Raw genomic sequence first — 13,751 nt, 5'->3', positions numbered from 1 at the left:
CCAACAGCCTTTAAGGGTAGAGCTCTCTGGGACTGACTGAGATCATGCAAACTCCTTAAAGAATAGGAAATAGCATAGGACTCCATATTGGGCCATGGTGCTCTCTACCTTCAGAGGCCTCAAGAGAAGAGTCCAGGGATAAGTCATTGTCTGGAGAAGTAATATATGAAGTGAGATGAGGAAAATGTCTTCTTAGACTTCTTAGGTCCACAGGACACTAAAAGCAGGAAGGACTAGCGCCAAGCTAGCACAGAAGATAAATGCATGCAGTCAGTGAACTGATAAACAGAGATTCCACGCCCTCTCCCCCCCCCCACCCCCCCGGGAGAATGGCTTCTCTTCTGGGGTTGGAGTTAATGAAAAGAACTGATAAACTGAGGGAGTATAGGTTACAGATAAAGCTTCTTGGACTTGAATAAATGCGGTTACTTGCCAAGTGAGTGATGGTCCTGAGGAGTCTGATGAGGAGGAGTTGTCTGTGGAGCTCTCTGAATAGAGCAGGGAAGGGTTTACCCTGGATTTCTTAGACTATGATTACCCCAAGTGTTTTTGTAAGCAATGAATCTAGGCCAGTAGCAAGGAAATAAAGTGCAGCCTGAAGTATCTTTTTTTTTTTTTTTTGTCAGTCATGGGGCTTGAACTCTGGGCCTGGGTGCTGTCCCTGAGCTCTTCAGCTCAAGGTGAGCGCTCTACCACTAGAGCCATAGCACCACTTCCTTTTTCTGGTGGTTACTTGGAGATAATTGGACTTTCCTGCCTGGCTGGCTTTGAACATTATCCTCAGATCCCAGTCTCCTGAGTAGCTAGGATTACAGGCGTGAGCCACTAGCCTGGCCTGAACTATCTTACGTGTGGTGGATCATTGATGACTAATTGGCACCCATGGAAGTCACCTCCTCAAAAACCCTAGAAAGGGCCAGGCTTTGGTGGCTCACGCCTGTAATCCTAACTACTCAGGAGGCTGAGATATGAGGATTGCTATTCAAAGCTAGCCCAGGCAGGGGTGAGACTCATCTACAATTAAGCAGAGAGAGAAAGAGAGAGAGGAGAGAGAGAGAGGGGCAGAGAGAGAAGGAGAGAGACAGACAGACAGAGATAGAGACAGGCAGAGAGAGAGAGAGGGAGAGAGAGAGGGAGAAAGGAAGGAAGGAATTAAAAAAGAAAATGAAAAAGCTGGAAGTGGAGTTGTGGCTCAAGTGATAGGACACTAGCCTGGAGCATAAAACCTCAGGACAGTGTTCAGGCCCTGAGTTCTAGCCACTGGACAAAAAAAGGAGAGGAGAGAGGAGGAGAAGGGAAGGCAAGGGAGGGGAGGAGAAGGGACAGGTGGAAAGGAAAATCTAGGCAGCTTGACCTCTGAAGAGAAAAAGGAAGTTACTACTGTGGAGGAGGATTAAGTACAAGGTGAAAAAGGTCACAGCAGCCTGTCCAGATTTCCAAAAAGTAAAATGCTAGAGCTAGAGTACTTACCTAGAGGGCAAAGCCTGAGTTCTATCCCAGTACCACATCCCCAAAATAAATAAAAATACTAGATGCAGAATGGAGCCCTCAGTGCGGATGTCTTGATCTCCCTCCACTTCCTCCCTAATCTGCTTCTCCCTTCCCCTGAGAGTTGGGGGGGGGGGGAGGGCAGTGAAAGTGATTCTTAATTTTCGTAGCTCTCAATAATTCACTCAGTGCTGGTAATCAGCACTCAGTATGACTTATAGATGAAACTTTTTGGAATTGAGTTTTTTGTTTTTGTTTGTTTTGTTTTTTTTTTCTTGTGAGAACTGGAGAAACAGCTCTTACTTACTAGGTGGGTTATTGGTGCTTTTCTCCAGAGAACCTCTGACCACACCTTACAGAAGGCCAAGGGCCACTCAGAGAATCTCCCTCACTTCCTCCACTGCCCCCAAAGCTGGGAGAAGTAAGGAACTTGTTGGGTTAGACATGTCTTTTGCACCATCAACAAAGCTGATGTCATCAGTTAAAAGTTCATAGAGAGAGGAAGACCTGGTAATTGCAGGCTGTTTAGCTGGCTGCGGGAGTGGGGGGAACACTTGTTCACTTGTTCTGTTTGCTCACTGAAAGCCCTATTGGGAATAGAGCTATTTGAGGTGGGCTGCTTGATAGGCAGCAAACTACTGGTAGTTCCCAAGTGTTTAAAGGGCAAGAGTTGGAAGGGGCCTAGGATGATGAGGTGCTCCTGAGAATGCACTGGCCAACAAGTCACTGGAAACCTGTCCTTTAGAAATCCCAGGGACCAAGTAACCATGGGTTAAGAAGAGGGGAAGACACGGTGTGTGTGTGTGTGTGTGTGTGTGTGTGTGTGTGTGTGTGTGTGTGTGTGTGTGTCTGTCTGTCTGTCTGTCTGTGTTTGTATGTGTACATGCACACACACCTTTAGCTTTCCTTTCCTTCTTTTTAGATAATAGTCATTATTTAGGGTGCTGACGGTAGGGAATTATGTCAGTCAACTACATACACACATCGTAAATAGTGTTTCTTAGGCAAAGGTAACTTTTTTCTGCAGTTATAAAATTCCATTATATTCTGGTGCCCCAAAACACTAAGAACTTTATATAATTATATAAAAGGCAGCCTTTTTTTTTTTTTAAGAATAAAGAGTACTCAGGCTTGCTAAGCAGGAGTCCTAACTACTGAGTCAACCCTCCAACACTAACTGTTCCTTGTTATTTTTGAGATAGGGTCACATTTCACAGGACACCTAGTAATTAGAATAACAGGCACCGGGGCCCCAGGTCCAATTCTTCTTTGCGAAGGTGTTTTGTAAACTTTTTTCTGCCTGGTCTAGCCTTGAACCAAGATCCTGACAATCTCAGCCTACCAAACAGCTAGGATTATAGGCGTGAGCCACTGGCTCCTTGACTAAGAATAAACATTGACTAAGAATAAACATGAAAGCACAGGGTGGAGGGTGAAGAACAGGCTTGGTGGAACAGTGAAAGGAGGATGGGAAGGAATGGTAACCAATCGTGAGCAAGAAAAACTAGAGATCTCAGAGTCACAAGGAGAGAGCCAGCTACAGGGAAGAGAAGAGCGGTAAGATATTAACTGTCACTTCTGTCCCAAAGATAGGGCATGTCTTAAAGAATATGACCTGACTTCCTCAGAGGTGAAGGTGAATATGTCTTGGAAGGTTTAGTTTCCATTCGTGAGTATTTGTGTCTCCTGGGTCTATGAAATAGAAGAGATTGTCATAAAAGTTTGTTATGGCCCTGAGGGCCACTCTCTTTGGTGTCTCTGCCCCAATAGGCTGGTGAGAAGGTTGTTATCTTCAGCTTACAGATGAGGAAGAGAATGGGCTCAGAGACTCTAGAAACTCTTTTAAGGCACACTGCTCAACATGCTCAGGTGTAAGTTGAAATCCATCTGAGCCTGAAAGCCTATGTTTAAGGAAACCTGTCCCTAAGGGTCACATTTCTCAGAGTGTTATTTAAAATCCTCAGCAGTCTGCTGGAAGTCGATTCCTATTGGAATCAGGGAACTTGTTGAAGACATCCATTTTCTTTCCTTACATTATACTGAAGGAAAATCTCTGTGAGTGAGATTCAAGGAAGAGGCTAAATGTGGGAATGGAACCAGCAGGAAGAAGCTTGGGTTCAGTTAAATGGGTAGTTGTGAGCAGAGTTGTTCTAATGAACTCAGATGCTTCCAGGCCTTGGGGCAATGCTTGGTTTGCAGTGGGTTTTAAATGGCCTGGAGCTTAGGCAAATTCCCAGAGGGTAGTCTTTTGGCTTCATCACAGAGAGAGAGACAGAGAGGCAGAGAGACACCAAGAGAGAGAAGGGGGGAGGGGGCTGTGGACTCCTTGTGGCGGAAAGAACATAGGCTTGGGTATGACAGAACTTCATGTTCTGGCTCCCCCTGTCAGTGTGAGACCTTGGCCTGGAAGGCAACCTTTTAAAACGCAAGTTATTGGGTTCCTATTTTCACATTAGGGACTTTCTCAGAAAGAGTACTAACTTGTTTTGAAAATTACCTGTAGCGAGGAAGGGATTATGTGTATTGAGAGTGGCCAGTAGAGGGAGCTAGGGAGCAGCATCTGTTAGCATGCAGGAACATGGTGGACACAGTGTGCAGCCCGTGCTTGGGTCTTCAGGAGGCTGTCCGTGGGCTTGAAGGTGTAGCAGCTGCAGGAGCTGTTGCAAGTTTGCATCTGATTTCCTATGGGCTGGGTTGTGACTCACCAACAAGGCTAAGGCTCTGGGCATTTCCGGGTGCTCTGCTGCAAACATTTCCTGTTGTGCTGGAAGTTTATTTCCTGCTTGAGCCACCGGGTAGCTTTCCCAAGGACAACCCCTTTGCCACTGGCCTCAGTACACCTCAGGCCCTGTGTTCTTGCCTCTAGGCCACCTCTTGGTATGCCTAGAACATGGCTTGGACAGAGCCCTGGTGTTTTAGGGGTGGCCACACACAGGGCAGGGCAAACGAAGGAGGAAAGAGTACCAGAGAGGAAGGGAACTGTCATCACTCAAAGCCCCAGAGCAACCATCCATGGCTGCACGCATGGCTAGAGTCAGAGGCCTTGGGAGTCATGTAACTCTCAGTCCCCTCAAAATAGAAATTCAAGAGCAAAAACAAATAAGTGCTTTTATTTTTAATTTGTACTCATTATAGGTTGTGTACCACAGGCCAGCTGCACCTAAAGAAAGGAGTGGAGTGACATTTTTTTAGACCTCTTGTGCTGCTTTTTTCTACTATTTTCTTTGCTTTATAAGGGAGTAATATTTCCTTTCCCTTCCTCTGCCCCATTTCATCCCTTAGAGAGGATCCCTTACTTAGGGGGAAGACTCAACACTTAATAATGTGGGGGGGGGGGGATAAAAAAGAATCTGCTGGAACTTACTTCAGCTTCTTACATCTCCTTGTCTGTCTCTCCCCTCCCTCCCTCCCCATGCTTTTCTCCCACCCATGGCTGGTGGCCAGCTAGAAGCACTCTCTCCTTTTCCTTCCATTCAGAGCAGGTAGCTTTGAGCTTGCCTGGCTCAAGAGCTCCTGACTCACAGCTTCTTAGAGTCCTTTGCTTTGTACCTTCTATCTGGGGCCATGGTCTGAGAGATTCAGAAAATGACTCCTTGTCAGAGACACCGTTGATCCCCTGCTCGTCCTTTTCCCTATGGAAGAGAGGTGAGAGTGGCCTTGGGGAGAAGCTAGCCTCGTGGCAAGTCCGCTAGGGGGACAGAGCGGGAAGTGTGAGTGCTGGACCTGGCTGAGGGTCTGCATATATATATTTTCTTCTTCTTCCCCTGTAGCCCTGGCCCGCCATCACTACATGAAGCAGGCTAAGGCCCTAGGTCCTCAGATGATGGAAAAACCCCTGTACTGGGGGGCAGACAGGAGCTCCCAGATTTCATCTTATGCCATGAACCCTCTGCTACAGCAAGGTAAACCTTGCAGAGCTGGGGGACGAGGGAGGGGGGAGGGTTGGAGGTCAAGGTTAGGAATATGGGCGGCCTAGGGCCTAGGGCCTCGGTGTGTGCAGCAGCCTGGTTGGGCATCTATGATTGCGGGTAGGAGGGAGGGCAATCCGGCCACCCCAGGTGACATGTTTGTGGCTCACGCGTGCACCACCTTGTGTCCTTGTGTCCATTCAGATCTCTCCTTACGGTCCAGCTTCCCACAGATGCCAATGACCCAGGCTGCGGCGCACCCTCCCGTGGCCGATGGTGTCCTGGAGTATTTGGAGAAAGAGCTCCGGAATCTCAACCTGGCCCAGCCTCTGCCTCCGGACCCCAAAGCCAGATCGGCCCATCCCTGCAGCATGATTTCTTCCCTGGGCTCCGAGGTGGTGGAGCGCAGAGTCATCCAGCTGCCCCCGCTCATCAGAGGCCCCGCGGCCTCCTCCAGGACCAGCGTCTCCTCCCCCCAACAGTGGCTGTCCTCGGCTCCCCTGTCCAGATCCTGGGACCTGGAGGGCAGGAGGCAGCACCCTGACTTCTACCAGGAACTCCAAGACCGGGGACCGAAACCCTGGAGTCTGGGGAGGAAGGAGCTGGACCCCCCGTGGAGTGGCCGGCGCTCCCGCTCCCGGTGGAACGGGGCGCCCCCGCCGCCCTGGTCGGACGGGGACAGCCTCAGCGAGGGGCCCCCGTCGTCGTCCAGGGAGGCGCGGTGGAGGCCGCGTCGGGAGAGGCCGCGCGGACCCAGCCCCGGGCCGGATGCGCAGCGGAGGTCGGGGAGACCCCGCGGCCGGCGGCCCCGCAGCTACTCCCCGCCGCAGACCTCGGGCCTCAGCTCCTGGAGCTCCGAGGACGAGAAGGAGGCCACCCCTCCGAGCCGGGGACCCCAGGGCCGCCGCTGCCGCCACCGCCGCGGGTCCCATTCCCCAAACCTGCCCGAGGAGAAGCCACCCAGCTACCGCTCGCTGGATGTCACTTCAGGCAAGAATGGCAGGAAAAAAGGGAGTGTGGAGAGGCGCTCGGTGAGCCTGGGCACCCCGCCGAGGGTTGGGGCGTGGGCACACCGGACCCTCCAGCTGGGCCCGGCCACGGGGCGCACTGGGGTGGAGGCCCAGAGTCCCTGGGGAAGGAAGGAGGGTGTCCCTCCCTGTTTGCACCCTCCCACCCCACGCTGGAGTTTCACCTCTCTTTAGGCTGGGGATGAAACTAGCATCTGAAAGGATCCCAGGACCCAGGCCTTGTGGGTCTAGGCCCCCTCTTTTAAGTTATTTTCTAATTAATATACCCAAAGGATAGCGTTTCTTTCATCTACTTTGTAAAGCTCTCCCTCCATTGCTCACAACAGGTGCACCCACAGCTCTGAGCCAACTTACAAAGGACTCAGGAAAATCTCTTCTGGGCCCCCACATCTTTTTCTCTGGTCTGTTGATGCTCAGAGGGGGCCGCAGGGGGCGCCCTGTGGAGGGAGAGGCCGGGAGGCAAGGGATGTGGGAAGACAATGGCCCTCTCTCGTGGGCCTTTGAAGGATACCTTTCCCATTGGGAAATGTGGGAATGTGTTCTGCTGCGATTTGGGTTGGATTTTGAAAAAAAAAAGAAATCATACAGTGGTGGGGTGTGCAAGGCCTCTTCTAGCTAGGACAAAGCTGGGGGAGGGAGGGATTTGTGAGCAGGACAGGCGTTTCTGAAACAAGCAATGGCAGCGGTGTCCCCTAAGAGGCCGAAGAAGGCAGCAGAATGAGCGTAGTGAGCCCTGGAAGGGGACTGGGCTGTGGACACTTCACAGATCTCATCTAATCCACACAGCAGCCATGTATTGGAAGGCCACGGGAAGCGAGTACCATTGCCCATCATTGGCCACCAATCAACTGCTGCTTCCAGGACCCATTTAGAAAATTAAATCCTTCCAAATCCACATGATTTAGTCAAAGCTAGGACAGACTATATCCACTATTCTACCAGTTTTGACATTTACAATTTCACCAGGAAAAGAAAAAAAGAAATCTAATTTTGAAAAGGTTTTGAATTGGGGGGCTAACCTGGCCCTTACTAGGCAGGTGCTCTACTGCTTGAGCCCTACCCTCAGTTCTTTTTGAGTTCGTTATTTTTCAGATAGTTTTTGCCTCAGCTGGTGATCCTTCTGTCGATGCATCCCACATAGCTGCAATGACAGCTGTATACCATCATGTCCACTAATTTGTTAACATAGGGTCTCACTAACTTTTCCCCCATACTGACCCTGAACTGTGATCCTCCTCAATCTCCACCTCCTATGTAGCTGAAATGGCAGATGTGAGGCACTGTGCCTGGCACCAAGTTAAAATTTTCTTTTCTTTGTTTTATTTAAGTTTAAGTAGGTAGCTTCTTATAAGTGAGAGCAGGGTAAGAAGACACTAATCACACTCCAGATGCTAGGCAAACCTTTTCTAGGTACTATTTATTCAATCCTCACAACAATCATGTAAGACTCAGGGAGGTTAAGTAGCATGCCCAAAGCTACACAGCCAAGAGAGTGAAGCCAAGTTTGAACAAGGTCCTCTGACTCTCCTGTGCACCTTCAGTAATTCATGCTGCCTTTTGTTGTTGTTGTTGTTGTTGTTGGTTGTGGGGTTTGAACTCTGGGCCTGGGCACTGTTCCTCAGCTCTTCCACTCAAGTTGAGTGTGCTACCACTTGAGCCACAGCGCCACTTCCAGTTTTTCTGGTTGTTAATTGGAGATAAGTGTTTCCTGGACTTTCCTGTCCTGGCTGGCTTTAACTGTGATCCTCAGATCTCAGTCTCCTGAGTAGCTAGGATTACAAGCGAGTGAGCCACTGTTGCTCAGCACATGCTGCCTTCTTAGAAAGAAGAATATCATTGGGATCAATGATATTTTATAATGACTTTATTTCTTCCTCATCTTCTATACATATTACAGCTTCTTTCATTACCAAGATGTATATGACATTAATTCTACAAGTGAACTAAATTTATGATTGTAAATTCATTCACTCCTGGGAGACAAAGATTTCATCCAAGATGACTTTAAAATTAAGTCTCCTGTGTCTTGGAGTTCTTTGCATCTGTCTCCCAGAGAGTTAGTATTACTTGGTCCTAGTCAGTCTTCATTGGTGTTCTGACAGTGACCAGAGGCCCAGGACCAACCCTTCGTTTGGCAGGTTGGTTGGTTTAAAGGGCACTAGGCTTGTTTTATTTATAACTTGAAAGTTGAATGCTCTGTAGGAGGACAGAAGCCTGCTGGAGGGCTGGAGGTGTCCCACACCATGGTTACCTTTCTAGCTTCAAGGTCATCCACATACGCTGCCAAGTTCAGATACTATATACTTTGTGACCACTAGATGGCGACCCTCGATCGGGTAACCTCTTCATGTTTCTATTTAGTCCTTGTTTTTAAAACATGGATCATTAAAATCAGGCTTTAGTGGTGACAGCTTGACCTAAACCTTTTACAAAATGTTTATGTAAAATACCTTCTTAAGTACTTAGAGAAATAGGAATCCAGGTAAATACTGTTTTGGCTCACGTGGAAACTTCTTTCTCAAGAAAAACGTTTAACAAACATACAAACAAGAGCTTCTGTGCAGATCATTTCATAAGAATCTAAAATAGGTAAGAACTATTCTCTGCGCTGTGCCCAGGAGAAAATGGAAGTTACGCTGAGGAATCTTCCAGCCAACTCCAGACTCCAGCTCGCTCTCAGTTTAGCCTTTTCACTCCACCAAAATGACAATCTCAGAAATTTAAGAAGCAGAAACTTCAAACTTTTAGCTCCAGTGATGAGAGACTGAATGGTCCAAAGTGATTATCTTCAAAGGGATTGTCTTTCTTTTTACCTTAAAAAGGGGTTTCCCAAGGCATTTTCTAGCTTCTTCCAAACCTGACCCATACACACTTGTTCTAACATAGAAAACTACTATGTTTATTTTTCTTCTAGGCTAACCTCAAACTTTCTGCAAGGAATCCTAACTTTTTGTTTTCTTTTTAGTCAGATTTTTTTTACTTAATGCTATTATATTAGGATATTTATTCCTCTACTTTCAATAAAATATTTATTCCATGTCCAGGTTTATCAGGCTCTGGACTTATTCTTTTCTTTTTTTCCCTTTGCATTGTTTTCCTTTGAGTCAGAGAATGTTCATCCTAGAGCATTTTTATTATAAACCATGTCTCCTAAAATGCATTTTCTTAGTAACTGGAAAGAGATTTTTAAATAGCAGTCTCGATGTTCATTGTGATGGCTGTAGAACTGTGTGTTCATAGGTATATATTTGGCATGTACCTCTCATCCTAGCTTTGTTGGAAGATGGGATTGATACTGGACCAGCCTGGGCTGAAACATTCACAAAACTCCATGTTAATGAAATAAACTGGATGTGATGGTATATACTTGTTATCCCAGCCACTGCAGGAAATAAAAAAATAGGAGGATCGGGGTCCAGATGCATGCCTAGGCAGGAAGTGAGTTCTTCTCTCAAAAATAACTAGTACAATAAAAAGGGCTGGAGATGTGATTCACTGGCAGAACTTCTGCTTACCAGAGTTTAAACCCCAGACCTGACCTCCCCCCCCCCCAAAAGATTGAGGGAGGCTATGGGGAGGGAGGGAAAAAGAAAGAGAAATACTTCATGGGTTCAGATCTATTCAGCTGCAGCTACCACCACCCAGGTAGCATTTGTACTGGACTGTATGCATAGATGACACACTCTGGCTGACTGGAGTTTCTGTGTTTTCTTCCTCAGGAGAGAGAGAGCTCCCATAGTGGAAGGAGTGTGGTCATTTAGTCACCAGGCACAGCACGAACCTCCTGTGGCTATTCCTGGGCTCCTGTGTGTCTCAGCATTGCCCAAACTTCCAGCTGACTTGAGAAAGACACTGCAAGTTTGTACCTAACACTTTTGGCTTAGATTCTGAGCATCAAATAGCAGCCAAGAGCTTTAGCCTGGATTCATGCTCTTTGAATAGTTATATAGTCCCTGACTTGTAACAGACTCTCACTGGATAAATGACTGATCTCTCGGGAATTTGGTTGTGACAGGGGTAACAGTGCCATTCTCACAGTGAGCACTCATGAATGTTTAAGAAGAAACCACCTTTGTTCCAGAAACAGGAAATCTACGGAATATCACAAGAATCTCAAGGGTACTTCTGTATTAGGAGTCCGGCCTGCTTCTTGTATCCTCAGTCCTGAGTATGCCTGAGTTTCCGGTCAGAACCGGCATAGAAATTCCACAGCAATGTATCCTTTCACCCTGTTTATTCTAAGTGTAGGCATGACAGACAGGGTAATGATTTTGTGCCAGTCCCTTCCTGTTTCTTGTTTTCTTCTTGCTTTGTAGTGATTTTATGCCAGTCCCTTCCTGTTTCTTGTTTTCTTCTTGCTTTTTTTTAAACCCCTCTACATCTATTTATATTTTCTTATTTATGTGTTCACTAGTATCCCTTTAAATGTTTCTGGAGAACAACGCTGTATACATTAGGAAAAGAACCGATGTAATGGGCTAAGGGTTTTCTTCCAAATAAATATCTGCTTTTCTACATAGGTGTACTTATTAATCGATACCCTTTGTCCTACTAAATAAAGCACAGAGGAGAGCCAGGCAAACATGGGTAGTTCTGGAACTACAACTCTCCTGGCACTAATTGCCTTTTGGGGTTAAGCTTGCTAAAGCAGAAGCTCCTGGGCAAGTCTTGCTACTCAGAGTCCTGAGAGGAAAGTGTGGTGCCAATCTCCCCTCCTCCCATTGTCCCAGCACTGGCTTCATGGATCCATGTATGTTTGATGTAGACACCATCTGTGCACACAGGAAGGAGATGCTCTAAGCAGAGGTTTGTGGGTACCTCAATGGAATACTGACTGCATGGCTTTGAAGAGCCTGTTGTTTTGACACACATCCATAGTCCCCGATTTCATAATTACATGTGGAAAAATACATTAAATGCCTTCATTAGACTAAGATTTGTGTATGAATGTCTGTGTGTGACTCTGGGTGTGTACTAGGGCTTGAACTCAAGGCCTGAGCTCTGTCTCTTAACTTTTATGCTCAAGGCTGGTACAGTACCATTTGAGCCACAGCTCCACATCCTCTTTGGAATTTTTGTTAGTCATATATAACTGGGCTGAAATTAGCAAAATGAAAGGAAACAATGTAAAAAACAATGTGAAACATAAAATTCATTAAGAGAGAGAGTCATGACATGGCCTCAGTTTTCTCTGCCCCTTCCTGCTAAGAAAAGCACTGTAAATGTCTGAGACAAGGTAGAGACAGCCAGACAAAGAAACAAAAACCTCTGAAAGGTACTGAGAAAGTAGTTTGAGGGCTGGGAAGGTGGCTCAGTGGTAGAGCACTTGCCTTGCATGCCTAAGGTCCTGGGTTCGATTCCTCAGCACCACATAAGCAAAAAGAAAAAAGCCGGAAGTGGCACTGTGGCTCAAGTGGTAGAGCGCTAGCCTTGAGCTGAAGAGCTGAGGGACAGCGCCCAGGCCCAGAGTTCAGGCCCACAACTGGACCCCCCCCCCCCAAAAAAAAAAAAGTAGTTTGAAAACAGCCCAGAGGCAAAACAACTTGCATTCCCCTAATTGATAGAGTAGTCCAGTCATTCACTCCTCATCCTGGATCTAATGAAGTCACTTGGCAACCCATTCAATAGGACCTGCCAAGAGCCCTGATAAAAGCAACTAACCACACAGCCAATCAGCTTCACTCCTGAACTAGAGGCTCTCTTTTCTGAGGAGATGTACAATAGGAGGCAGCGAGAGACCCAGGTAAATTAAGTGGCTGAGTAAGGGAAGCCTCCTTAGCAAGCCAAGACACTCATTCCCTGCCTAGAATATGAGGGCTGACTTGTAGAACTAGGGGGATGTCTTGTTATAGCTCACAGCCCTGGAACTAGCAGCCAGGCCCTGGCAGCTATTTAGAAAACCAAGAGTCTCTTATCCTATGCCATCCCCAAAGAAACCAGGCAAGGAAGTGGGGGAGGGGGGAGAAGAAGGGAGGATGGAAACATTATATGATTGGATTGTAGAAATGGTTGAGACATTTTGTAAGTTTATTAAAAGTTAGTAAGGGACACTCATAATGGGTGAATTTTCTCATTTATATAAAATAGCTCAGTAATAGTTAGATGAACATCATTCGAAGTATTTTTTTCCACTGCACATAAAGAATGAGAGCGATGGAACCATGTTCAGATGCTGTTTTTAGGGAAAAAAGGAAGTTGAAGTGAAACTGGAGAATTGTTGAATTTTCAATCTTTTCATTTTAAGAGATTTTCCTTTCTTAAAGGATCATGCTCAGATAGCAAAACGAAAGAAAGAAAAATAAAATGTTGAGCAGTGGAGTCGTTGTGCTGTAAAATCTCAGGTTTCAAATGGATTTTCTGGTGTAAAATGTGAATGCTAGGACTTTTATAATTCCCCTAATATTATAGCCCATAGCCTCCCATTTTAGGCTTTTTTTCTTTCACCAAATAGGTTTGTTGTTCAACAAAATTCCCAGTTTAGAAATAGCCTAAAAGAGGTAATCTTTGTTTAAGGTTATTTTCCAACATCTTCAGAAAGGAAACTTACAATTTGGATAGCCATCTTTAAAAAAAGAACTGTGTTTCCAGGAAATGGAAAGACTTGGAAAAAATTATATTAAGTGAAGTAAGCCAGACTCAAAGAAACATAGGTCCCATGGCTCCCTCATCTGCAATAACTAGTATATGTCTAGGACAAGCAGAAGAGGTCAAAAGCTTTACATATGACCATAAGTAAAGCAGGAGAGTTCAAAAGCTATGTCCATATGACCATATAAACCGATGCTAAGTGAAATGAACCCCAAGATAGAGACACAAGAGATTTTATCTTTCTTGTTGTTCTTTTTAATGTATATATAATGTACTATGTGATTTTTTTTGTGTTTCTTTGTATGTTCTTCCCCCATGGTATAACCCCTGTTGTCACTGTATTTGATTCTGGTGTCCTGCATCTTGTATATACATTTTTCTAATTTGGGGAGGAGAAGGGAAATAACAAAATGCTAAAATAAGGACACAGGTTGACCCATTATAACAATGAGATGTACAAAACACTATGTTGACAACAAGCTTTACAACTTTGTAGGGGAGGGCTGGGAAGGTGGCTCAGTGGTAGAGTGCTTGCCTTGCATGCCTGAGGCCCTGGGTTTGATTCCTCAGCACCACATAAGCAAAAAGAAAAAAGCCGGAAGTGGCACTGTGGCTCAAGAGGTAGAGTGGTAGCCTTGAGCTGAAGAGCTGAGGGACAGTGCCCAGGCCCAGAGTTCAGGCCCCACGACCGAACCCCCCCCCCCAAAAAAAACACAACTTTGTAGGGGTTGTGGAGGGA

General features: G+C 46.3%; 1 protein-coding gene across 3 annotated transcripts in view; it reads left to right on the top strand.

Annotated features, from left to right (window-relative positions):
- Ildr1 (immunoglobulin like domain containing receptor 1) overlaps nt 1-10,939 on the top strand; it is a 34,889-nt gene extending 23,950 nt beyond the window's left edge. For 2 of the 3 annotated variants that reach the window (XM_042670068.1, XM_042670069.1), the window contains exons 6-8: nt 5,259-5,390; nt 5,601-6,427; nt 10,144-10,939. In XM_042670068.1, coding sequence (XP_042526002.1) covers nt 5,259-5,390; nt 5,601-6,427; nt 10,144-10,185 — 1,001 coding nt within the window. In that variant the 3' untranslated portion in view covers nt 10,186-10,939. The remainder of the gene's footprint in view (nt 1-5,258; nt 5,391-5,600; nt 6,428-10,143) is intronic. The other variant, XM_042670072.1, reaches the window with a different exon arrangement.
- Nucleotides 10,940-13,751: the final 2,812 nt, after the last annotated feature.

This window comes from Dipodomys spectabilis, unplaced genomic scaffold (assembly GCF_019054845.1).
Source record: "Dipodomys spectabilis isolate Male_0828 unplaced genomic scaffold, ASM1905484v1 ptg000017l, whole genome shotgun sequence".
In the NCBI taxonomy this organism is placed as follows: Eukaryota; Metazoa; Chordata; class Mammalia; order Rodentia; family Heteromyidae; genus Dipodomys; species Dipodomys spectabilis.
The sequence above is the reverse complement of the archived record's forward strand: the minus strand, read 5'-3'. Positions and strand labels throughout refer to the sequence as shown.